This window comes from Gorilla gorilla, chromosome 7 (assembly GCF_029281585.2).
Source record: "Gorilla gorilla gorilla isolate KB3781 chromosome 7, NHGRI_mGorGor1-v2.1_pri, whole genome shotgun sequence".
NCBI lineage: Eukaryota > Metazoa > Chordata > Mammalia > Primates > Hominidae > Gorilla > Gorilla gorilla.
In genome coordinates, this window is record NC_073231.2 from 38,593,031 (window position 1) to 38,620,701 (window position 27,671).

The window sequence follows — 27,671 nt, forward strand, 5'->3', positions numbered from 1 at the left end:
TTTTATTCAAGATGTACTTTTAATTGCCAATATTTTTATGTATTTACAAGAAATATTCTGTAAAGGGTAAATAAATGTACAAGAGAGCACAAAACAGAACAGAAAGAATACTCATGCATTTATACACTGAAGCTGTAACAGCATCATAATGGCCTGGGAGTGTTCATGCAGTTCCCTAAGTGGCTAAATTACACCCAGGAGATTCTCATTCAGCAATGTAAGCTGTTAGTGCTTTCACACGTTTTGGGAAATGCATCCATTGCCCCATTCCAAGCTTAATTGGTATAATAAATGTCAATTAAAGCTCCTTTAAGATTTCAAACTGCAAAACTCAAGTGAAACTACTTATGTAGAGACTCATATAAGACTCCTCTACTAAAAGGCGCTCCCAAAAGAGACACAGTATATTTACAATTACCATGGGTACAGGGATACACATCATTCGCATAGGAAATAACATTTAATTTCTCCCCCCACCCCCCGCTATACTAAATGTATTTTTTTTTTTTTTTAGTTTTTGAGACAGAGTCTCCCTCTGTTGCCCAGTCTGGAGTGCAGTGGCATGATCTTGGCTCACTGCAACCTCCATCTCCTGGGCTCAAGCGATTCTCCTGCCTCAGCCTCCCAAGTAGCTGGGATTACAGGTGCCTGCCACCATGTCCGGCTAATTTTTGTATTTTTAGTACAGACAGGGTTTCTTCATGTTGGTCAGGCTGGACTCGAACTCCTGGTCTCAACTGCCTCAGCCTCCCAAAGTGCTGGGATTATAGGCATGAGATACTGTGCCTGGCCTCCATCACTGATTCTATGTATACACATGACTCCTTTTTTACTTTTACTTAGGAGGCTTAAAACACAATTGTTCATTCAATATAATTATAAAGCAGAGTCTTTGTTAACTTCTGAACTTGGTAAAAACATTTTTTATATTTTATCTACAGCTCATTAATTTAGGTATCAAAAATGTATTTTAGTTTAGGTAGCCCAAGCTGCCAATTGTTTGATATCATCATCCTCTTCTTCTGCCCTCCGGGAAGATGCTGGAACATAAAATAGATAAAAATTAGTAATTGGTGACATTCACACTTTCAGCATAGCAAACACGTATGAGTTACATATAAAAATGTGTTCAGTATGAAATCAAAAACATGTGCTAAAAAGAATGGTCCTGGCTATCATTTTAGGCAACTATCTGACCACATGTAGTTGAGCTGGGTAACAGACCTGCTCGGGATCGACGTGCAGTGGACGACATGCCTGGTTTTCTATTTGGCTGTGCTGGGAGAGAAGAGGAAGGCACATTTGGAAGGTGGATATTTGTCATCTTCTTATTTAATTCCTCCTGTTCCAATTCTTCAAGTTCTGCCATCAACTCATCCTGAACACAGGAGAAAGGAAGAATTATGGAGTTAACGTTTCAAGACATGGGTTTCCTCAAACACAATAACAAGAACATCTGCTACCCAATTGATATGTGAGAACCCAGTGAAATGGAATATTTATTTTAAAACTAAGTCTTTTTTGCAACACTGAGCAATGATTAAAAAATGAATATTCTGGGTTGTGCAAATTTGTTGTAGTTAATCTTCTAATACTTCAGTAAACAGCCATTCAAGTAATTTATGCTAGCTGAATATATAACCTCCCCACAGTTTCTGGGAAACTTATACCTTGCCTGTCATCTTTCCAATGTGTTCTTTTCTACTGTTTAGAATCCACAAAATGTTAATTGGTGGAAGTAAATGTTTTTCTTTGGGCTAATGCTATTGAAAATAAAACAACAGGTATAGCAAAACCATAACATACAGAAAGTAAAAAGAATTAAAGATACTATGGTTCTTTTATCAAATCACCAAAGCCAATATAAATTATGTTGTGCATTTGGGTTAAGAAAAGTTCAATTCAAGATAGGTATACTGTATTTCCTTCTTTTAGCAATAGTCCGAGAGAGCCTGGTTTAATCTTAAACTATTCTCTGTCCCAAAAACTTTTGAGAGACAAGGCTAGCTTGAGACCTTAAAGATGTAAGTCACCTTATGCCAATTCTGAGATGACTCAGATAGTTCAGATCTCACTGGCTCCATAAGTCCTCAAGTAGAGTCCAACCCCTCTCAGAGAGAATTTGGGAGTCACAACTGAACTTGTCATTGATGGAATTATGAGGTTGTCACTATTAGAAATGACTTGGGACACCTTATATTCAACCAAGTAGATTTTTCTTTCATGGATGAATAACGAATGAGAGAATTCATTCATTCATTATTCAACAAATTTATTGAGCACTCACTCCTGGACAGATTTTGAACTCAGTGCTGGGATGCAAAGTTGAATCAACACTCCCTATATTCAAGGAGCTTACACTCAAATGTGGGGGGAAGGCACATAAACAAATAATTATCCAATATTAAAGTGAGAGTAATAACACTGTGGGGAAAGAGAGAAGATATTTAAGCCAACCACAACATTTGATTAAGTCAGTGGGTATCAGAATTGCAGTAAGCTAAAGATTGCCTGACCTCTATTAAATTCGCCTCATAAAAAGGGAAGAAAACATGAAGGTGTATAGCATTGGGCCGTATGAAATAGCACAGTCAATATAGTTGTGTACTTGATGGATCTCCACAGGCTATATGACTAAAATGGAACAGAATGAATACCCTGGCGTCCTATTTCTGCTCACAAAACAATTAGGGACAAATACCATAAATATAGTAATGGCAGAACAAGCTATCCTATGCCGAATGTATGCCCAGAATTGCCAATAGTGCGTCATCGTTATCGACAGCAGCAGAAACATATTAATGTTTTCTTTAGCAATATGGTAACAACAGAGTAATCATCTCCTCCATCATTTTCATCCTTTAGGTACCAAACACTAATATGACCACTGAGAAAAGAATTTTAGAACTTAAGATGTTTTGGAGATAATCCAGGGATCCAATAATCTTCATTATCACAGATAAGAAAACTAAGAGTCAGAAAAGTAAAAGAGATTTACACAAAGTTTTTAACAAATGATAGAGCCCAGATGTCCACGTAAGCCCAGATTCCTTTCCACCATATCATAATGTACTCATTAGATGCTTACTAGTCTACATCAGGAGTTGAAAAACTTTCTCTGTAAAGGCCCAAATAGTAATATTGCATGATTTGCAGGCTGCATGTTTTCTTTTGCCCCAGGCTCCTTTGTTGTCATTGTTTTCTACAACACTTTAAAACTGTGAAACCTATCCTGAGCTTATGGGATATACAAACAGGTCACGGGAAGAATTTGGCCTGCAAGCCATATTTTTGCTGACCCCTTGTCTACACCATTTTTAAAAGGTATTGATACCCCATTCTCATTTTTGGGGATTCCATGGAACCAGGTCTTACTTGCTAAATGTGTTATTTTTAATATCACATAGATGCAGGAAGTTGGATTCTTTGCCATGCTAATCCAAGCTTTGGAAATGTTTCTAAATGTGTACTAGTCCTACTTGTGTGTGCTTTAAGCAGAACAATTGAAATTCACAGTGCAGACATCACCATTATAATTATAGTCTGTCTGTATTATTGGACTGATTAATCTAAATGGAATGTGTGTGTTAATAATGCCACTCCACATTTGTTTGGTTTCATAGCCTGAGTAATAAACAGAGGCAGCCTAACCTCTAATTTAACAGCTACAGAGCATGATACGTCTGTTTCATGCAGAATGACGAAGTCTACTTTGTTTTGCCCAGATGTGCGAGCACTCAGTTCCTCGTAATGGGGCTGTTTAGGCTTCAACCATTAAAAGTCACTAACTTTACACAATCACATGCTGTTCTTTCCTTAATAGCTGAAAACTTAATCAGGCCGCTGTTTGCCAAACTGTATTCATCTTTCCTTTAAATCAGAGGTACTAACACTTTATTTTTCTCTTAAGAGAAGTACCTTTCTTACAAATATCACTTGTTCTTTCAGTAGTAAGGGAACCTGCCTACTGTATATGACGGGAAGCTACTCTTTATAGCAGCCACAATCCTGCATTCTTCATATTGAGCTACGTACCTCATCAAAGTCATCACCAAAGCCAACCCGTTGAGAAAATGCTTCTGAGATTTCTTGGGCGATATCCTGTTGCTCTGTGATCTCTTGCATCAAATCATCTATTTTGTTCAGATCCCTGGGAAATCACATTTTGTTGAACATTTTAGAATTTTAACTTATAATTATAAATTTAGATATAATCCTATATAAAAAGTCAGTTCATTTAATATAAATTCTTAGTTATTTGAGTAGGATAAATATTCCTGATGATATTTATAAACTTTAAAGATAATTTATATTTAAAAAACTTAATAATCCATATATTATAAACATTAAGTAAATACCTACTACATTTGGAACTCACTAAAAATAAAAGTATTTTATAACTATCAGTATTTATAAACCCATTTTGAAATTTTGTCTGATAGGGCATATGACAAATTTAAATACATGCTGCTGTGTATCAACTCTGCAGGAAACACTGCCACAGACCACCAGGACCACTGTAACTAGATGAGCTTTGGCAGCTCTTAGGAGCCCCTATCTGACAGCGGCCCTTTGTTGAAGCTAAACGCTGGGTCTAGAGATCTATTTTCTGTAACACTTAGCAGCTCTGAGATCCTGGCTCCCCAAGGGTTTTCGCATAGCGGTGATGCCCTGAGAGGTTACTAAAGAGAGCAGGATTAAACCTATACAGCCCTCAGAAGAATTAGCAACTGCAGCAAATAAATCTAGGTAGCCACTTGCTCAGGATGGACAGCCGCTTTGAAGACATTTTCCAACACCTGAGCTTCACTGGCTCCTAAACACCCGCCTAAGCATGTCAGTGTCTACATGCCAGGTTCTGGTATGTTTCTATAGTAGCTTGTCTCTGAATAATTCCTCCAACTCTGAAACTAGGCCAAACTGATTGGATATAAGAGAAATGACAATGTCCCTCATTATTAAGTAGCCTAAATACCAAAAGTTTGATTCCCAGTGGAAGTAATTTTTTTGTGAGTTTCTCTGACTCTATAAGAGCTATTTTGACATATTTTCATGCAATAATCAAAAAGAATACTTTTACCTCCCTCTGACCATCCTTTACCTTTAAACCTTATTATTCTATTTATACTGAATATAAAACAAATATATTTTTAAAAGGAATGTGAAAAAATGTATGGCTCAACTTTGGGCCTGGGAACAAATTTTTCTCAAATGTAATACAATGGTATGATGCTGCCAAGCTGCCTGGAGGGAAAGGCTGATTTTGTGACACATTTTAGCATCCAAAAGCAATAGAGAATTTTGACTCTGATAATGAATCTAATGTCTCCATGAAGCTGTCAAAATGGAGGCTGATTGTTAATGAATTATTCAGAAAAGAAAATGTTAGCAAGGTTGTCTTCACTGCCCCCAGCCACCACCTTTTTCACCTTTTCCCACTCTACAGAAATTTGTCTGCATCTCTTAGGCACTCATTGCTCTTGTGCATCCTTGCCCCAGGTTCCACTATCACGTCCAGTATCAGGAAAGGATCCGGTCCCAGACATATTTCCCAGTGTGAATGTAAAGCAAATTGTGAATATTAATTATTGAGTGCTCACTTTGTGCCAGGAACTATACTAAGTGCATTATATCTAGTATCTCATCGAATCTCACAATAACCACGAGGTAAGTAAGTACTATTATAATCTCTAATTTACATATAAGGAAACTGAATAAAGTATAATAAATTGCCCAAGGGATAGTCAGCAGTTGACCTGGGATTATAGCCCAGAAAATTTGACCCCCAAATCCATGCTCATGACTATTCTTCTGTGTCAGTGGTTCTCAGACATTGGTTAGCATCGGAATCACATGGACCCAAACACTTTGCAAGTTCAAGTAGCCTGGGCATCTGTGTTATCTTTATTTATTCTCCAGGTGATTCTGATTCCCTCCAAAGTTTGACAGCCACTATCCTATAAATCCAACACCCTCACGCAGGTTGAAATCGAAGCCTTTTTTAAACTGTAGAATGAAAATATTTACAGGTACAGTTTCCAGCAATCATAAAGTAACTGGGAAACATTACAGGCAAAAATGAATGCCCTTTCTTTTTTCATGGTCTTTTTTGTTGTTGTTGCTATAACCTTTAATCTTTCTCTGAGACAGTATTTTATTCAACATGTCAAAGAGCCTCAAATGAGTAAACCCATTCCTGCCAAAACCATCATATGGTTCCAAAGGTCCTTCCCAACACTGAGGGAATTTATGATTCAGAGGGAGACCAGAGTCACTCACATGTTTTCATGAACTGATTTCATCGCTTTTGCTGCAAAGCCCATGTTCCTCAACACCTCAGTGTTGGTGTGTGAGTTCTCCAGGGCTTCTCTCTGGAACTCAATGGTAGAAAGTGTGCCATCAATCTGAGTGAGCTGTTTCTCGAACCTCTTCTTTCTCTTTAGTGCCTGTAATGCAGCTAAATAAGAGAGAAGCCACATTTATTAGGAAAGAGAAAGAGACACTAAATAAAGAGATGTTTGCTCAGCACCACTATGGACTTAGACCTTCTGATAACTAAGGACAACGAGTATACCAAAATAAACCTGAGAAATAAACAACTCATATTTTCCTCTCAATTACCTATACCAACTAGTACCATCTCCAACATTTTATTATTCTTTTCTTCCAAAGATCTGGCAAGTATAAGCGGATGGAAAGTCAGTTTTCCTATTCCAAAACATATGCCAAAGAAATGTTTTGTCAATGTCAGATTTTAGAAAAGGATAGATAAAAATATGAGTAAAAATCATACAATAGAAAAGTAAACCTTTAGAGAACGTAAAGACCTTAATGGCCTTTGATTCTAGCCCCATTTTCTTAAAGACAAGTTCATTGAGACCAGAGAAGTGAAGTGACTTGCTTAAAGGCAGACAGTTAGTGGTAGCTGCAACAAGAACTCAGAATACTGAGCTGTATTGTCTTGGTCTGAAATGATTTTGAGATGGCTATTGAGGTTGAATCTAACTGTGAGCATCCATGAATTCAGCACTGCTAGAGTTGTATTCAAGGATTGGATGGCACAATGGTGAGAGAAAAGAGCAGGGCCTTCAGAGAAATGATAACCAAATAATCTTCCCAGAGAAATGATAACCAAATAATCTTCCCAGAGAAATGATAACCAAATAATCTTCCCATTAACATTTTAACAAGATAACCTAACTTGCCTCACTCTAAAACCACCAAACAAGTAGAGCCCTCTTGACTGTGGCACCTTGGAAGGCAACCAAAAAAAGCCCTAAAATATCTGTTTTGATAATGCATTTAGGGAGAGAGCAGGAAAAGAGCAGCGGCAGAATGTTAATACGAAAATAAGTGATAATTAAATGGAATTGGCAAAAGAACTCAAATGGTTTTATGGTTTCAAAGTAAAGCAGGTAAGTTATCACAACAGAGATTTTGGAGAGAAGTCTCTCTTCTAACTGTTTTCGTCCATTTCTTCTTGTAATTGCAACAAATTTGATTGATTCATTCCAGTGCTTTTCTATGGTGCACAAAGACTCAGCCATTATACTTTCTTGGTGGATTTTATTGTAATCAAGTATTAGTCTCTATCCCATTCATTCTTTTTTGCCTTGAATTCCATTTTGTTTTATATTAAGTTAATATGCCAGTTTTTTATTACAATTTGTCTCTAAAAATTTTTACATAGACCACTATTTCAAAATTGTTTTATTCTATTTTTATATACATATTAAAGACACCTATATTACGCTACATGAGTGTTTAGTTTTTATGATTGTTTTTGACCCATTTAGATAGTCTCTGTTACTTAATGTAAGATTTTCACTCAGTCTCATTTATTGTAGTAACTGCTATGCTATCAATACTGTTTCTTTATTGTCATCTTTTTTGTGTTTTCTGTTTGTTATGCTTTTTGTTCTCTTTCTGCTTTCTTGTTATGCTTTTTGTTCTCTTTCTGCTTTCTTGTCTTTATGTAGATCGATTAAATTGTCTTTGTTCATTTTTTCCCTTTAATTGTTGGGCAATTGTATATACTGAATTTATTCTCTTAATGGATACCCTTAAGACACATATAATTAAACAAGTTTTCTTCTATGTTGAAAATTAATCAGTATCTGTAATTTATTGTTCCCAAATAAGATTCCCTTCCCACTCCAAATCCTGAAAGGTTTGATTGAAATCATCTGCAATTTTATTAGTTCCTGATGATTCATAGAGGTTTTTCATTATACTTTCCAATTTTAAGGAAATCTTTCTTAACAATTGCCCTAAGCTTCATAGACACAATTTTAACAATCATAAGCTTCATAGACACAATTCTAGCAATCATTTATAAATTTCTTACTATTGCTTCTTGTATTCTATATTGTCCTCTTTCTTGGATTGCTTCTTTATTTTACTGCAGTAAAACTTTACAGTATTATATTTTCCAGAAAAGGTGCATTGATATAAATTATTTGAATGTCTATAAGTCTGAACATGTCTTTATTTTGCCTCAAACTTGTGTGGCAGTTTGGATTTTTACAGAATGCTAGGTTCAAAATATTTCAAAAGATTATCTTTTAATAGCTAACTTTTTAAAAAGTTTGATAATAAAATTATCCTCATCCCTTTGCAAATAATCTCTTTTCTTGTTTCCTCTCCAAAAGTGTTAAAGACTTTCTTTTACACTTTGGAGTTAGGAAATTTAACTGGTATGCATCTAGGTATGTATCTTTTGTTTTTTGCTTTTTCCAACTGAGTATTCGGTAAGTATTTTCAATCTGAAGGCTCAAATCTTCCCTCAGCTTGAAAAAATTGTATCCTATTATTTCTTTTATCACTCTTTTCTCCTCTGTATTTCTGTCTACTATCTTCTGAAATTTGTATTTATTTTTATTTAATTATATATACAATTACACACACACCCTGAAAACATTCTATTTTCTCTCTTTTGAAATGCCTATAATATAAGATGAACATTGTATTCTTTGGCTTTATCCTATTTTTTTTTGTTTTGACACAGGGTATCACTCTGTCACTCGGGCTGGATGCAGTGGTACAATCACAGCTCACTGCAGCCTTGAACTCCCAGCTCAAGCAATCCTCCTGCCTTAGCTTTCGGAGTAACTGCAACTACAGGCACATGTCATGGTACCGAGTTTTTTTTTTTTTTTTAATTTTTTTGTAGAGACAGAGTCTTGCTGTACTACCCAAGCTGGTCTCAAATTCCTGGCCTCAAGCAATCCTACTCCCCTTGGCCTCCCAAAGTACTGAGATTGCCGGTGTGAGCCACCACACCCAGCCCTCCTTGTCTTTTTGATCTATGTTCTGGGAGAATTCCTTGACTTTATTTGCAGATCACTAATTTAGTCTTCAGCTAAATTCATTCTACTTTTTTACCCTTTTTTAAAAGATTATGTTTCTAACTTCTAAAAACTTGTTCTTTAGTTGCTCATTTTTTAATGGCAACCTATTCTTGTTTTATAGATGTAATAGCCTCTTTAATCTCCCTGCAAATCTCTGCAGCAAGCTTGAATTTCTCACCAGAAAATGAGGTTTTCTTTTCTATTGCATCATCAGGCTGCAAATTTTCCAAACTTTTATGCTCTGCTTCCTCTCGAGCACTTTGCCACTTAGAAATTCCCTCCACCAGATACTCTAAATCATCTCTCTCAAGTTCAAAATTCCACACATCTCTAGGGCAGGGGCAAAATGCCTCCAGTCTCTTTGCATAGCAATAGTGACCTTTACTCCAATATCCAACAAGTTCCTCATCTCCATCTGAGACCAACTCACTTATATAAAGCCACATAGCCTTACATGTGAATGAGGGAGCCCAGATTTGAAGGTAAACAACTCTAGAGCATGATGTTCTATTGTTGTCTTCTAGGTACTGTTGTTCTTGTCATGCAGGTGAGGGAATATCACTTAAAATGAGTACAGGTCATGCATCATGATTATTACACACAGGTATTAAGTGGTTTAGGTAGAATTAAAACGTAGGTCTAGAGCTTCAGAGCTCCACCCTTTATATCAAATTGCTTTTCCATATCTGCTGGTGCATTTGTCACACTATAGTAGAATTATGTCTAAAATGTATCCTACCTCACCTCTCCTATGCCTGATTATAAGCCCTTGGAGAAAAGAGACAGCATCTTATTTACCTGTTTCCCCAGCACCTTGTCCAGTTCCTGGCACCTGGCCAACAAAATACATAACAAAAACTAACATTTATGGAGCATTTGCCATATGTTAAATTGGTGATAAGTGCTTTATGTGTATTATGTGATTTATGACATTTAATTCTCACAAGAATTCCAAGAGTAGATATTGGTCATTTTACAGAAATAAAATGAATAGATATTAAGTGAATAAATTTGATAATTTTGCACATAGAACAAGGACAGCATGATATAATGGAAAGAGTGTAGCCTTTCAACACCAGAGTGCAAATCCCTCTTCCATGACTTCACAGATGTGTGTTCTTGGGCAAGTCACATCCCTTCTTTGAGCTTTAGTTTGCTGTTCTGGAAATGGTGATTATATCAGGCTGCGTGATTATAAGAATTAGTGATAATTTATGGAAAACTCCTTATATAGGCCCTGTGAATGGTAGGGATGTAGCAACTAAATAAATAGTAGCAATTTATACAACATTCATAATTACTAAGCTTGCATTTTTTTTTTTTTTTTTTTTTTTTACACAGTCTCGCTCTGTCACCAGGCTGGAGTGCAGTGGCGCGATCTTGGCTCACTGCAACCTCCAACTCCCTGGTTCAAGCAATTCTCCTGCCTTAGCCTCCCAAGTAGCTGGGACTACAGGCATGCGCCACTATGCCCAGCTAATTTTTTGTATTTTTATTAGAGCTAGGGTTTCACCATGTTGGCCAGGATGGTCCAATCTCCTGACCTCGTGATCCGCCTGCCTCGGCCTCCCAAAGTGCTGGGATTACAGGTGTGAGCTACCACACCCAGCCCTAAGCTTGCATGTCTTATTTCTGAGACTACCGCATAACAAATTACTCATTTGTTTTTACAATACCTTGTTGCAGGAAGTCAGGGACCCCAAATGGAGGGACCGGCTGAAGCCGTGACAGAAGAACATGGATTGTGAAGATTTTATGGACATTTATTAGTTCCCCAAATTAATACTTTTGTAATTTCTTATGCCTGTCTTTACTGCAATCTCTAAACATAAATTGTAAAGATTTCATGGACACTTATCACTTCCCCAGTCAATACCCTTGTGATTTCCTATGCCTGTCTTCATTTTAATCTCTTAATCCTGTCAGCCGAGGAGGATGTATGTTGCCTCAGGACTATGTGATAATTGCGTTAACTGCACAAATTGTACAGCATGTGTGTTTGTGCAATATGAAATCCGAGCCCCTTGGAAAAAGAACAGGATAACAGCAATTGTTCAGGGAATAAGAGAGATAACCTTAAACTCTGACTGCCAGTGAGCTGGACAGAACAGAGCCATATTTCTCTTCTTTCAAAAGCAAACGGGAGAAATATCGCTGAATTCTTTTTCTCAGCATGGAATATCCCTGAGAAAGAGAATGCGCACCTAGGGGTAGGTCTCTGGACTGGCTGCCCCAGGGCGTACCTGTCTCTTATGGTCGAGATTGCAGAGGTGAGATAGACTCCAGTCTCCCATAGCGCTCCCAGGCTTATTAGGAAGAGGAAATTCCCGCCTAAAATATTTTGGTCAGACGGATTGATCTCAAAACCCTGTCTCCTGATAAGATGTTATTAATGACAATGGTGCCCAAAACTTCATTAGCAATTTTAATTTTGCCTTGGTCCTGTGGTCCTGTGATCTCACCCTGCCTCCACTGGCCTTGTGATATTCTATTACCCCGTTAAGTACTTGATGTCTGTCACCCACACCTATCCTACCAACGTGTGATGTCTCCCCCGCACGTCCAGTTTTAAAATTTCTCTCTTTTGTACTCTGTCCCTTTACTTCTCAAGCCAACTGACGCTTAGGAAAATAGAAAAGAACCTACGTGATTTTCGGGGCAGGTTCCCCGAAAATACCTCATCATAACAGAAACATAATATTACAAAACATTTCTACATTTCAATAGGTACAGCAAACAATACTATTCAGCAGAGTATCCTATGAAGCTAAACTCTAAATATACATCCCCACCCAACATACCCAGAAGTGGAATCTTCAGAGTGCATGTCCTCCCTATCTCGTCAGGCTGGTTCAGTGCCTATACATATTTGGAACCGAACTGGTACCCATTGACCCTAAGGCATCACTCTTTTTTTTTTTTTTTGAGCAACTTTTTAAGTTCTCCATTTAAAAATATGTCATATTTCTTAGTAAAAATTAATTTTAGATAACTTTCTGAAAATCTAGAAAAGCAATTTGGTATAAAGGGTGGAGCTCTGAAGCTCTAGACCTATGTTTTAATTCTACCTAAACCACTTAATACCTGTGTGTAATAATCACGATGCATGACTTGTACTCATTTTAAGTGATGTTCCCTCACCTGCATGACAAGAACAACAGTACCTAGAAGACAACAATAGAACATCATGCTCTAGGGTTGTTTACCTTCAAATCTGGGCTCCCTCATTCACATGTAAGGCTATGTGGCTTTACATAAGTTGCTTACTGAAAAATGGAGATATAACTCATTTAGTTGTTGAGAAGTAAATGAAATAGCATTCATAAAATGTTTCGTTCAGTGGCACATAGTGAGTGATTACTAAATATTAGGGATCTTTATCATCATCGTTTCCTTTGTAGGTTGTCAGAACCACATGGTGGGACTCTCGTGGTATGACACTGAACCTTACAATTGTTAGTCATTAGTAATAATAAGTTCTGGTTTGGACATAATTTTAAACGCCTATGTTAGCATATGGTTTCTGCTTTTCAAAATATTTGGGAAATTTTTTAAAATTCACCAACATTTGGGATCTCGACTTACACTGTAATTCCCATACCACACACTACATGTTGGCCCAACCAGAGTCCCAAACTCAGAGGGAGCCAGGCAGATAACGAAATTAAGTGAAGCAGCTAGAAGGTCAGGGAAAAGGCCTTCTTTGGTTTTTCTCCTGTGAGAAAGAAAGAAAAAGAGAGAATTGTTTCTCTTCTATAAAAATAAAAACTAGTGCAATGGTGGCAATATAGAGCAACAGACACTGGCCTCAGTATAAGGGAGTCAAGAGAAAGAACTGGAGACCCCAGTGATCTGGGAGCATAAACCTGATCTAATGGAAGCAGCACTGTTGAGATTCAGTGCCAGGCTGCCTTGCAGACCTGTAGTCCCAGCCTACCACGTGTTCAAAAGAAGCAAGACATCTGGATTTCCATGCAAAATTCCCCAATTTTTACATGCTATTTTACATTTTTCTAAAAATCTGTGTGAATGAAACCAGTAACTTCTGCATGGCTGGATCAGGTCCTAGGATACCTGACATTTACTATGATTTCTGCCTGGCACGTTAAGCTTCTCCCAAACATTAAGACAGGAGGCTTTTGTTTCAAATAGCCAAGAAGTGTATGTGAGTCTCTCAGTGAGCTGTTCCTTATATGAAACGATGATGCCACTGATACATCATGAGCTGGACAGGCCTTAACCTTGTTCCCTAATAAACAACTTGGGAAAGAAGCAACTGTATTTTTTCAAAGGCATGCAACAAATGCTGCAAATCAAGCATTGTTCCTGATTTGGCCAAAGAGGACATTTTCAGAGCCGTGAAATTTAACCTGTGTAGAAGGTGCATTTCAATCTTCCAAACTCCTGTATGTGCTTTTAAGCAGCTGATGAAACCTGGACAACATTCTTTCTAAGACAAAGGAATCTACTGTATTCCTTTGTGGTAGAGAAACAGCCGGGGGTTTTGTCTCCTTGCATAACAGTGATGTTCCTTCAGCACTGGAGTTGCAGAACAATGTCCTTTATGTACTATTGCTAACAGGATACATGAAGAGTCCTTACTGCAGCCCATTGGGGATTGGAATTAAAATGCAAAAATTATCCATTTGAACCAAAATTTAACTATTCCTATGCAACTCCACTAGGCTGCCAAGGAAGGAAGGCTTTCAGTCATGTATGCCAAATAATTTAAACTAGCAGAAAAGAGTTTCAATTTCATTGCTCATGTAATGTATAGGGCATTTTGGTTTTAAAAGTCAACCTGTTCTTCATTCATTTGGGGTGGATAAATGTGCACATTGTTAATCCATTAGTCAGCACACAGGAAGAACCTTTTAGGAACCATCATATCCAGTGAACACAGACAAACCTGTTTTTGAAAGGTGAAACTGCATTATAATAGCTTTTCTCTGTCCCAGGAATGATCTCTAGAGAAGGGCCAAAAGATGAGGCTTTAAAGAGTAAGCCCAGATATGAGAATGCTTAAGAGACATGTCACACATAATTGCTTATGTCATTTTTTGCTTTTAACTGGGAAGGCTCGTGATCATGTTTTATTTGAGGAACTTTAGTGTAAGCCCTGTTCTTACTCATATACAAATCACCTCATTAATTAAACAATACCTTCAATTTATGGCACATTGTTTTGGTTTTCAAAAAGCACAATCTGAATAAGCATCATCATAGACGTTTCCCAAATGGAAAAAAAACAAAATATATCTGCTCAATGTCACAGGTTAGATTGAAAACAACTGGGGAAATAGAAAATTTTAACATGCATTTGGCCAGAGGCATCCCATTATGAATTTCACTGAACGTCTTTACTTTTAAAAAATACCTTTATTCATTCATTTCAGTCACTTAACAAGTATGTATTAAAGATCTATGACATGCCTGGCACTGTGTTAGGCACTGGAGAGACAAAGAAATAAGGCTCCAGTCTCAGAGAGAGACAAAATATGAAATGGGCAATCACCTATTCATCATTCAGCAAGCATTTATTAAGCACCTACTATGCTACAGGCACAGTTCCTAGGGATACTAACGTGTGTAAGTTACATTCTTTACCTCAAGTAGTAGAGAAGATGTAGAGAAGAATAAGAAGAGATATGTACAAGGTGCAGTGGGTACCCAGAGTAATTTGCAGGCTCTCTCTGGAGGGTAAGGGAAGGCTTCACAGACATCGCTGTAGCAGTAACCTTGTTCAACAGGCCTTACTCGGTGAGCAGTTCTATTTACATTACCATTTCTTTTCATATATGGAAAGAAATATGGCTACATTTCTTCTATGTAGATAAAGTCTCCAGTGACTGTCTATATGTATACTCAACACATCGATAAATAAAGAACATGAATGATGAAAAAGGTATTACACAATGGGTTCCTTCCACCCCCAACACTTTCTCCTACTACAAATCTCATACCAATGAAAAGTTTCTGTCTGAGATATATTAGAAATTGGGAACTATAAGCCTCAAATATAGAGCACATCTTCGTTTTAAAGATTTGCACTCCTGCTTGCCACAACAGCTAAATCTTATATGTAACCTCCATATTTTTGGAGGTCTCATCAACATTAAATGTCACATGGAGGGTAAATAGCAATCTAGAAGAAGACCAACACACAACAGTGATATATAGGATTATATAATGCTAAAGCAGATGCCTGAGAAAGCAGCAAAAAGGAATGAGATTGCAGAAAGTAAATAAGAGATATTCTAAGGGCATTTGGAAGTGCAATATTGCTATAAGCAAGCTAGTAACTTTGGACTGAATTTTGTGTTTAAAAAAGGTGATTGATTAATACTATAAAGTATAAAAGAGGAGAAAAATAGGCTGGCTGATCAGTGCCCTCTCTTCTCCAGAGAGACAGCAAATGGGCAAAGGAAATTAAGGTTATTTTCCAACAGAAATGATACTCCTTATTCTAAAGAGCTTGACGTTGTTTTTGAAGATGAGGCAATTCTTGCTACCAGGATATCACGCAAGAGAATATTTAAAAAGGTAAATCTGAGAAGGGAAGTTCATGATCTAAAAGTGCCTTGAGTTGTCAAAAAAGGAAGAAATGCTTGCATAAAAGACTTATTTTAAATACTCACTAAAATTCTCATCTCTTGTAATTGCTTCAGAAGTCAATTGTTGGGCAAGAGAAATTAACATATTTGACCAACATACCAATACACTAATTAAAATCTATTTTATATTCTTTGTAAAAATCTAATTAATTGTTTGATACCAGTCAGAATATATAACTAATTGAATAAATGAGTCTTTTATTTGCTGCTAGTGTTATTAATAACCCCACAAATTGTTAAATTTTGGGGGCCTGTTATCATCTAGAATATTTTTTAAGTATAAGTATGAAACCATATTTATATATTTAACAGAAAAACTCAGAAATAGCTGATTATGCTTAATTTTACAAAGTAGATGTGTGTACCTACAGATGTAATTTATTATATATAATATATTATGTATATATTTAATATGATTCAATTATCTACTTGTAAAAAAGTATTCCTTAGTCATCTGATGCAGCAATATATCATAGCACTGTGCCTGTGGCTTGCAGATGCTCTACCACGTGAAGTTCAAGAACCAGCAAACTGTATTCCTTTAGCCCCTCTCAGTTCTCACTGTCTGTGGTTCTATGACTATTCCTTTGAGCCCCTAACGTCAAAAAATCTTAAAAAATATATAGCTCCTCAAGTTAACTGTTAGTATTTGAAATTCTTTAAGAATAGATTTACCTTGAAATTGATGATGAACTATACTATTCTTTAATGTTTTCAAATACAAGTAACACCAACAAATCAATATAGTTTTCATAAATAAACATTTTCAAACTGCTCACAAAATGATAAAGCATAGGCTCTTACATGTGGGGTCTTTGAAATACGTGCAAATTAGTTGACCATAATCATAATTTTTTTCTACAGTTAACACAGTAGAAGTTTTGAGTTACAATAATATCTTTGTTCAAACTCCAAGGTTATATTTACTTTCACTTTATATATATTAAATATATGGAAAGAAATGATAATGTAAATAGCACTGCTAAGTGAGCAAGGCCTGTTAAACAACGTTACTGCTGCAGCAAATAAGATGCACCCAGTATGACTATGTAGCATATAACACCATGTGATAGAGCCAAAGAAATTCACTAAGACTTCATATTTAAATAAAGAATAAAATGTCCAAAGTACTTGTTAAATATTTAGTTGCATAATTTTACTCCTCTAAATTTCCATGTAGGTTAAACATACACATGTAAACTTTATTTCATTTAAGCTAGATAGTTGACATTGAATTTTAATTTTTAAATCAAGAATTTAACTTTTAATGCAAGGCTTCCCAACTGTTGACAGAGAATGACCTACTTTTCCTTGCCCGCAATTTTAAAATTACCATTCTCGTTTGCTTGCTTTTTTGGGGCTTGTTTTGTTTTGCAAGTAGTGATTACAGTGTTGGTATTTTAAGTCACTAGATTCGTAGATTGGGGAAGAGATGTTGGAGGTTGTGCAGAGTGATAGTAGTGGGGGCTTCTAGCTACCTGGAAATTCCTACAAATGAGAAATACCTGAAAAAAGGGCTTAGCAGTGGTTAAAAAAGCCATTGGTCTAGATATAATAGCTCTTACTGCTTTAAACCATGATCTTAAAAGCTTTGGACAGGGTCCTAAATCTTTCCAACAAGCAATTCCCTATCAGCACCAATTGCTTGAAGTAAAGAATCAAAATGTCTAGTACAGGAAAAGTCAATTATTCAGAGTGGCATACTGTATGTTTCATATTTAATTCAGACTTTTGTTTGTTTTAATTTTATTTTTTCTTCTTCTGCAAACTTTTAAACTAACTGTGTATTTGTTAAAACTTCCATCAAATGATAAGCAAGAAAGGTAGGAGAAACTAAAATTACCAGTATGCATGAAAAGTATGAAACTAGTTAAGTTTACTAAAGCAGATTGAGACTGTGACATTTAAAAATAAATCAACAATATCATCTGTATATCTTAAGTTCTGTGATAATTTTATTCCTTAAAAGTACAAATAGATTCACATGTACTTAGGCATTGTACAAAAAAAGAATGTCAAAATAGATCATTCTTACCCATTCCAAAGCTGACCCCCAAAGCCAAACCTTATAATTTTTTTAACTAAGTATTAGATCCCTTGTCTTATTTATCACTGGTTAGAGTATCTGGTACTTTTCTCTTATCTTAAAAAATCACCTGAAATAAGTGGTCCTAAGTACTGAGAAATAAACTAGTAGTACTAAGCACATCTGTAGGTAAGCTCACAGTACTCTCTTGCCATAATTCCTTGTAACTGTGTAAATCCTATGACTTTGGCATAATCATGGTGTTAGTAATACCTTTTCTAACTTATTCTACCTTATTTTGATTGACTCAATAAACTGTAAAATAGTATAAATGAAGGGAATTATATTATTTGCTTAATGTAAATATTTCCCCAAATGTGGTGCCTTTCATCCTTGTGGAATTTAAATGAATAATGATAAATGTTTAAATATTTACAATACTGCTCCAAATTCATGAAAAAAAACTAGATGTAATATTATATAACAGAAGAAACAGTAGCAATTGCTCTTCTAGAAGTTGCTACAATCCATCAGCAAACTGTGTCACACACACTAAAAGCAAAATTCTAGAACAAAAATACTCCAGTTTCTGAGGAGTTAGAAGATGATGATTACTCGAAGCCAATATCAGTTCATAGCTATGAAAAATACCAAAATAATTTCACAGGCTTCTTTTCTTTTGGTTGCTGGATACTGACTCAAGGAAAAACCGTAGATCATCCACTAGCCTCCAAGCATTACACACTTCAAAATCACCCCATCTTTGAGTACCAAGATCCTGAACCTTATTCCAGATCCCTTGAAACAGAATCTCCTGGTGTGGCATTTTTAAAAAGCTCTCCAGAGAATCTGATGAAGGTAACACACTATCAGTTCAGAAGCCAGCATTTGTGAACCCCAGGTGTGTAAATACAGTTCAGTTTTAGGAATATTATTCAGAAGGAATATTGAGGGCATTGCTGAATAAAAGAGAAAAAGCTGGAGAAATAAGATGATAAGGAGTAGAAATGTGGGTCAGGTGTATTTATAGCTAGATGAACATCTGAATTCATTGAGTGTTGATCTGTCGAACTGGGATTATGCCTTAGCTCCGGGGGTTCCCAAACCCCGGTTCATGTCCTGTTAGGAACTGGGCTGCAAAGCAGGAGATGAGCGGCAGGCCATTAAGCCTTACCGCCTGAGCTCCATCTCCTGTCATATCAGCAGCGGCATTACATTCTCATAGGAGCGAGAAACCTATTGTGAACTGAGCATGCGAGGATCTAGGTTGTGCACTTCTTATGATAATCCAGTACCTGATGATCTGAGGTTGGAACAGTTTAATTTCAAAACCATTCCCCCTACCCCCCAAACAGCCATGGAAAAATTGTCTTCCATGAAACTGGTCCCTGGTGCCAAAAGGGTTGGGGACTGCCGCCTCAGCGGATGAAACACGGTTGCTATCATGCAAAGGCCACCCTGAAATGAAGTCTCTAGTGGCATGCCAAGGTTCTGCCCTTGGTTCTGTCTTATTCAATATTTTAACAACAACTTCTACAACAACAATAGAGGCTGCAGATCAAATTTGTGGCTAATTTAACTCAAAGAAATAGCTTGCATATAAGACAATAAAATTGGAATTAAAATCTTAATTCTAAAACAACTGAAAATAAGAGGGCATTTAATAGAAATAAATGTCAAATACTAAATGCAGCTGAACATACTGATTTCCACGGGAGTGTGGGGAGTAATTTGGCTGGGAGTTTTAGCTCTTTCCACATCCAATGGGAAAAAAGCAAGTGAAATGGGTATCTGAAAAATCATATTCAAATTGAGACTGTATTAACAGAACAAAATAAATAACAAGCCCAGGCCACTCTGTGCTGGCCAGTAACTAAGGGTGCAAGTGCAGTGTTAGTCTATATTGGATCCTTGCAATGGCTCAGAAAAGAGAGGGAGATAGTGGGGAAGCTCAAAGTTTAAAACAACAACTTAAGTGAAGAGGGTTCCCAGGGCTAGGTGCCCACGTCTCAGGTTTCCCTACTGTGGGGTGAAAGCCCAAGTGGAGCTTCTGGTAAGGGAGGGAAATTAGGGATGAAGGTTGAGGGGAGGATCATGTTTCCATTGATCTATCTTTTCCAGGAGAGGGGTAGTTGACTGGAGAGTAAGATCTGGCCTAGGTATTGGTTGTTAATGCCCCGGGGATAAGACTTTTTTTTTTCCACCCCACCCCCATCCCCCAGGCCTTAGAATACCGAGTATGGTACAAAATAATCAGAAAATCAAAGGCACACAAAGAAATGTATTTTAATGACTGATTCTAATTTGAATACTGGATAAGTCTGACACAGGGTGAAAACCGTCTTTACTAAAAATTAAAAAAAAAATAGCTGGGCTTGGTGGCGCACACCTGTAGTCCCAGCTACTCAGGAGGCTGAGGCAGGAGAGTCACTTGAACCCGGGAGGCAGAGGTTGCAGTGAGCCGAGATCAGGCCACTGTACTCTAGCCTGGTGATAGAGCAAGACTCCATCTCAAAAAAAAAAAAGGAAAAGAAAAAAGAGTAAGCAGAGAGAAAGGTGGATAGATATTTCATCCAATTATCTGAGTGATGATAGAGGAAGGGAGAAAAAATACGAATGGGTGAGGAAGAAAATAGAATAAATAGAGAGTAATCCCTTCCAGTTTAACAGCTCATTGAATAATACTTCATAGATTCTCAAAGTGGGGAGCAGTCATTGAGTTACTTGTTCAAAGTCCAAATTTCTGGACCCTATAATTAACCTACAAAATTAGAATCTTTAGTGAATACTTATGAGTGAAATATACAGAAGGAATTGTGATGCAGGTGATCTGAGTATCACATTTTGAGAGACTGTCTTAAGAATGGAGGTTACTAGGTAAGTTATATCTCCCAGGGGAACTTCCATCAAGCTCTTGCAGTCTATGGCTGTGTCGTTTTACCTGAGCCATGGTTTTGCTATCACTAGTTTGACATTCAACTAGCTGAATCTCTTTACACAGATGTCCTTCTGATCTGCAGTGTCTGAGGACTGCAGAATTGAGCTCTATGACAACTATGATAAAAAGCAAAATTAAGAGACCGAGGAGGTTCTTCCCACTGAACTAAGAGTGGGATTGTGCACACTCCTTTTCTCCAAAGAAGATCAAGTCCACATCATGATTCTGAAAGCAAATTCATCCTTACCAATACAGCCCAGGCTTCAAAGTGAGAGAGCTTATTCAATAGAGGACTCTCTGTCCTGGAGACTCACTTCACCAAACAGACACCTGATGAACAGGTAGAACAGCTTCTGAACCCAATTTTCACTGGAATCGTGTGTAATGATATTGAGTAGGGGTTCTGGCCAAATTTGCTTTCTCTCCATCTCAACCCTTAATCCTTATCAGCCTACAAATCACCCCAGACTAGATCCACTCATTTTCACATATTTACATATTTGGAGTTACTGCTAAGCCTGGGATATGGCAAGCAATAGAGCTAGGACTAGGATGAGGGGGAAAAAGAGGCAAACTGCAAGGAGGCACTCACTCTCAGGGTCACACAACTGTGTCCTAGGCATCTCACCTGCCTCTTCCTTGACCTGCCCCTAGTGAGAAAACCTCAGCACAGTAAGGAGTCAGTGAGGAGGGTGAAAAAGGTAAGCAAGGAACAGGAGACTTGAAGAATTATTGCTGTCATAAAATATGTGAAAGGCCTTCAGAGGACAGATGAAGTAGATTTATTTGGTGGTATTCCAGAAGACCAAATTTGGCCAAAAACTGGGCCAAGTACAGCTTTTTAAAATGTAATTAGTTTATACCAAGAGCTAATGTTTATAAAGCACTGCACTGAATGCTTTACCCAATAATGTCATTCATCCCCACAACTCCGAGGATTTATGTCATCGTTGCCATTATGCAGATAAGGAAACAGGATTAGACAAGTCAAATTATTGGTCTAGGGTCATTGAGCTACTAAGTGGCCAGGCAGGGATGGAAATCAAATGTGGGACTTTATTTGGCTGTCTGCTTTGGAGCCCAGGCTCTTAACTACGACACCAAGATACTTTCTATTAAATGTGCAAAAAAATGGATTGGGATATTATATTTAAGCAAAAAATAAATAAATCAATAAATAAAGTTGGAATAGTGACCTGTAAGGTGTGTATTGCCAGATCAGTGTGGCAGGAGAGTTCTGCAGTGTGCTGAGATATTGATACCCTTTAGCTCCCAAGGCCGGAAGCACTGGGATAGGAACAGATCTTGTTTTTCCATCTCATTAACATTCCTATGGATTTAGGCTTCCCATCCTTAACCCTGGCCCACAGGTCAGAATCAGGTGGGGGCATTTTAAAAAAAACAGATGTCTGATCCCCACTCCAGTCAATTATATCAGAATAAATGGGGGTGGGCCCCATGCATCCAGGTGACTATTTAAGATGCAGTGCTCAGAAGAAGTAGAACAAAAAATTAAACAATATATAAAAAGTTTGCTTTTCCACAAAGTAGATTACCACCTATAAAGCAAGAGTTATAGCATAGTAATCTAAATAAACTGCATTCAAGAATCTCTGGCCTCCTAAAGTTTTTAACCAAATTATCACTCAAGCTCCAACTGTTACTCTTTTGATCAATAGAGCCTTGGATAGCAACTGTTGCAAAATCAATTTGTTCATGTTTACTCAAGTTCTTTTTGCTGGATGATGATGGTAACTGCCAGATAAATTTGAAGGGAGGAGAAGTAGCTACCCCTGTACTACGAGTAGTAATGAGTTGTAATGAAAGCAAGTTTCAGACTAAATTCTGCATATATATTATTAAACAAACATACACTAGCAAGCACAAAAAATAATTTGCCAACCTGTCCCGTGAGCTCAATGAAGTCCCAACTCTAGGTACTTTGAGGTGCTCCAATTCACCCTGCATGAAAGGCTCATTGAGGAAGACAGCAACGTTCCCTGGCAGGTGCTGTGCCCTATTAGAGGTGCGCACCATCAGAAACCCACCTAAACTAAGGACTGGACACTGCACTGATTTGAGATCTAGTTTCAGGCACCATTCTAGTGTTAAGTTAATTACACACCTAGTAGATTCATCCTGTTCATACATGGGGTGGGTGTGGAGGGTATTGGAAGTGTCTCTAAACTGTTTTAGCAATCCACATATTTAGAATACGTAGAATTTCACCAATGAGGCCAGGCCCAGTGGCTCTTGTCAGCACGTTGGGAGGACGAGGCAAGAGAATTGCTTAAGCCCAGGAGTTTGAGACCAGCCTGGGCAACATAGGGAGACCTCACCTATACAAAAAAAAACAAAATTAAATAGCTGGGTGTGGTAGTGCGTGCCTGTGGTGCTAGCTACTCAGGAAGCTGAGGTGGAAGGATCACTTGGGTCTCGGAGGTCAAGGCTGCAGTGAGCCCTGATCACACCACTGCAATCCAGCCTAAGTGACAAAGCGAGACCCTGTCTCAAAAAAATTCACCAGTGAGATCCCGTTTCTAACATTTATTTATTTATTTATTTATTTATTGAGACGTAGTCTGACTCTGTCGCCCAGGCTGGAGTGCGATGGCGCGATCTCTGCTCACTGCAACCTCCACCTCCCAGGTTCAAGCAATTATTTTGCCTCAGCCTCCCAAGTAGCTGGGATTACAGTCACGCTCCACCACATCCGGCTAATTTTGTACTTTTAGTAGAGATGGGGTTTCACCATGTTGGCCAGCCTGGTCTCAAACTCCTGACCTCAAGTAATCTGCCCACTTCAGCCCCCCAGAGTGCTGAGATTACAGGAATGAGCCACCATGTCCTGCCCCATTTCTAACATTTATTATGCTAATTAAAAGCTTTTCATTTTACCAGTAAAATCCATTTTGACATTTAGAATGCTGTCAAAGCTTCTGTTGTTGTAGAGAAATTGATCTTTGAAGAATCTGAAGTGGCTAGGAGTGTGGCCTTTTCTGATATAATGCTACCTGGCCATTCAGAGAATATATTAGCTGACCAACCATCTCTAATAATAAAACTTCAATTGCACATAAATTATGTCACCCTGATTATCATATAAATTACAGCCATTCTAGCAATGGCATTGTGCCACACAGGGGCCATTTAGTAGTAAGTATATCAGGTTTTATTTTACTATTTTATATCACTTGGTGGCTAATAGAAGACAGTTAACTATGTATATGAAGTTATGAAGTATATGAAGTTATCTGGTTTATTTAGAAGGTTCTGATATTGAGCGTGTTACCAACGCAGGAGCCTAAGATTGAATTCTTTCCATAGCTTAGATTACAGATGACCTCATGCTAACCAGCCTCTTCTTACTCCCAGAGTCACTCTAGAAGCTCTGGGAGTTTCTAGACATTAACACCAGTGAAGCTTCTGAAGACAGAGTTAATGACTTTTCTATTAAAAATTAGGGCTAGGCGCAGTGGCTCACACCTGTAATCCCAGCATTTTGGGAGACTCAGGCAGGAGGTTCACTTGAGGCCCAGAGTTTGAGACCAGCTTGGCCAACATGGTGAAACCCCGTATCTACTAAAAATACAAAAATTAGCTGGGCGTGGTGGTGCATGCCTGTAATCCCAGCTACTCGGGAAGCTGAGGCAGGAGAATCACTTGAACCCAGGAGTTGAAAGCTGCAGTGACCCGAGATCCTGCCACTGTACTCCAGCCTGGGCGACAGAGTAACTTCCTGTCTCAAAAAAAAAAAACAAACTTATTTGCCATTCATACTTGCATCTATAACTTTCTTGATTTAAGGAAGTTAGATTGGTAGTCTTAATTAGCACTGTCTTTAAATTTTTTGTCTTTATTCATAAAGTCAAATTGAGATCGAATTTTTGTGCATTGCCAATTGAAGAGTACTTCTGAAAAAAATCAATAAAACCCACATTATTTTGCACTCTGTCTTTGAAAACAAATTTACATTTTTACCACTTCCTAGAAGGAAATGGTCAATTTTTCAGATTTTTAAAACCAACATCAGCCAGGTGCGGTGGCTCACACTTGTAATCCTAGCCCTTTGGGAGGCCAAGGCAGGTGGATCACCTGAGGTCAGGAGTTCAAGACCAGTCTTACCAACATGGAGAAAACCCGTCTCTATTAAAAATATAAAATTAGCTAGGTGTGGTGGCACATGCCTGTAATCCCAGTGACTCGGGAGGCTGAGGCAGGAGAATCGCTTGAACCTGGGTGGCAGAGGTTGCGGTGAGCCGAGATCGCGCCATTGCACTCCAGCCTGGGCAACAAGAGTGAAACTCTGTCTCAAAACAACAACCACCACCACCAATATTTGCTGAGCAACCATGGCAGGCAAAGCTGTACACAGATCCAAATAGATGGCAAAGGGAAGAAAACCCTTGACAGACACTAAGCAAATGTTAGAGTGTGTATCAAACTGAAGAGGAAGGGCCAAGGAGCAAAATGACCAACAACATTTTTAGCAAGCCATAATGACATGGTCTTTCTTTAGAAATTGCCATTGCATAACTTCCCAGAATATTTTCAGACACAAAGTAAAAGTAGAAATCAGTACTTACCTCTAAAACAGGCTATAATATGCACAAAAGTTACATGCAATAAAACAGCCTTCTTATTGTTGGCAGTAAGTGGGCATAAATGCAGCTGGCACACTTTTACGGAAAGAGGCAGAGCTCTCAAGTTCATCTCCTTGAGACATCATTCCTTTCCTGCATTAAACAATGGCAGCATCCTGTAGTGAGCCAAATCTTCCCAAGGCTTCATTATGACTAAAGAAGCCCAACTTGAGGATGCAAATGTTTGGGTTTGGTGGTAAGCAGAGTCCTATATTGCCACTTCCTTTTCTGGGTCTGCCATTAACCCGGTGTTACAAGAGCAAATCACTTCAACTTCTCACTGAGTTTTTATCTGTGCCACAGGTGTTGTTTAGAGGTATTCCAATAGAAGGAGCAGTATACTGAAGAAATCAGTTAACTCTGGCAAAGAACAGGTGTTCAAGGTGCAGCAGGAACACCAAGAATCATCACTGACTCAAAGTCTCTTGTGTGTGCCAAAAGTCAGTGATAGGAAATTTAATAATTAATTCCTCTACCTTTTTTTTTTTTTAAGACTTCAACTGCCGAACATCCAGCTAAAGCTTTCCACAGCTGAGGAGCAAGGTAAACCACAACGTACTAGAATATCCTTTTCTGAAGATTTACGTGCAAGTTAAAATGTGTAATTTAATATACAAACATACAGCAGAAAACTTCATGGTTAGTGTTGGAGTCAGCAAGCCTGGCCTAGAAAAAGCTGAACCAGGAGCAAAATTTACAGGGGTGCAAAAACACTCAGTAATCAAGACAAATAATATTTTAATGCAATATTTTTAAAATTCAAAATTAATATTAAAAAATCCACGATGAACAAATCATCACATTATAAAAAATAATTTTAAATAAAGATGTGCTGTACTTAACAACATAAGAGCTAGAGGCAAATGAAAAAAATCAATACCAATCCTGTCTTTATTTAAAATTTTGATATTTTCTTCATCATTTCTTTTTTGGCATTGGTTCTGAGTCCTTTAGGTATTGCATTAAAGTATTGTTCATCTTGATTACTGAGATTTTTGGCGTCCCCTTACATTTTGCCATCAGTGCCAGTGTCTAGCTCAACTCACCCTAATCAGTGCCCTAAGAGTCAGTACCAGTTCCTAGAAAAGACTGCAGGAGCAAACCTGGCCACCTGGGGACCTCAGTGGTGTGGGCCGATTGTCCCCAAGCGAAAGGCTAGAGGCAGATGGGCTCCCGCCCGTGGGCCAGACCCCAGCCTACCTCGCTTATTCTGCGTGCCGTGCTTCTTGGCCATGGCGATTTCTCTCTGGATTCGATTTTCCAGGTACTCTTGTTTCTTGCCCAGCATCTCCTCAGTCTCCCGAAGTCGGACCAGGGCCTCCTGGGGACTGGGAGCGGCTCGGCTCTTAGAAGAGCCGCCCCCTTTAAAGAACTTGCCCAACTTGCTCATTGCTGTGGAGTTCGGAGGGCGAGCGATCCCGGGGGCCTCTCGGGAGCTCCCCGGGGCCGCGCCGAGGGGACAGGTGAGCAAGGCAGTCCTCTCGGGGACCCAGACCGGAAAGGCGGCGCTCCTGGGAATCAACAAGTCGTCCTGGACAGGTGACACACACTCCAGGGCATTTCCTGGCTGCCAGTTCGGCCCCGCCCCGCTGCACAGCGGCTGGGCGGGGAGGCCACCGCTGGGACGTCGGCTGGCCGGCGCCACCCGGCCCTCTGGGAGTTGAGCGAGAGCAGAGAAAAGTTGAAAAGACCGACAAAGACTGTGGGAAGTTGGCTTTTATCCACACTAGGGACGGTCCCAGGAACGAGGAACTAGTTTGTGAATGGCTCAAAGAAAAGCAAACCGATGTCCAGGGGTCTTGTGCAGGACCTGAAAGTGTAAGTGCGCAAGACTGGATATGCAAAATGCTTTATTCCATGCATGTCTTTTGTGTGTACGTGAGCATAGTGTTCCTGTATTCAGGCCTCTGTTCTTGTGAATAAGAATATTCAGATCTTTTCCTCTAAGTGTATGTCATGTAGGTATGAGTGTGTGGACACAAAGGCTTCCAGGATATTTGTTTGCCACTAGGATGCAGGTGTGTGGGCAAGCTCGGAGCAGCTGCTCCTACTGGGCTTGTTTCTGCATTTGGTAGTCCGGGCAGGTTGATGTGTGCCTGG

At 38.4% G+C, this 27,671-nt stretch overlaps 1 protein-coding gene across 1 annotated transcript; it reads right to left on the minus strand.

Moving 5' to 3' along the window:
- CHMP4C (charged multivesicular body protein 4C) lies at positions 1-27,221 on the minus strand. The gene is made up of 5 exons (XM_004047209.5): positions 26,772-27,221; positions 6,280-6,457; positions 4,036-4,150; positions 1,225-1,378; positions 1-1,040 (listed from the first exon to the last, which is right to left on the minus strand). The coding sequence occupies exons 1-5, from the start codon at positions 26,959-26,961 to the stop codon at positions 976-978; spliced, it is 702 nt and encodes a 233-aa protein (XP_004047257.4). The 5' UTR covers positions 26,962-27,221; the 3' UTR covers positions 1-975.
- Positions 27,222-27,671: the final 450 nt, after the last annotated feature.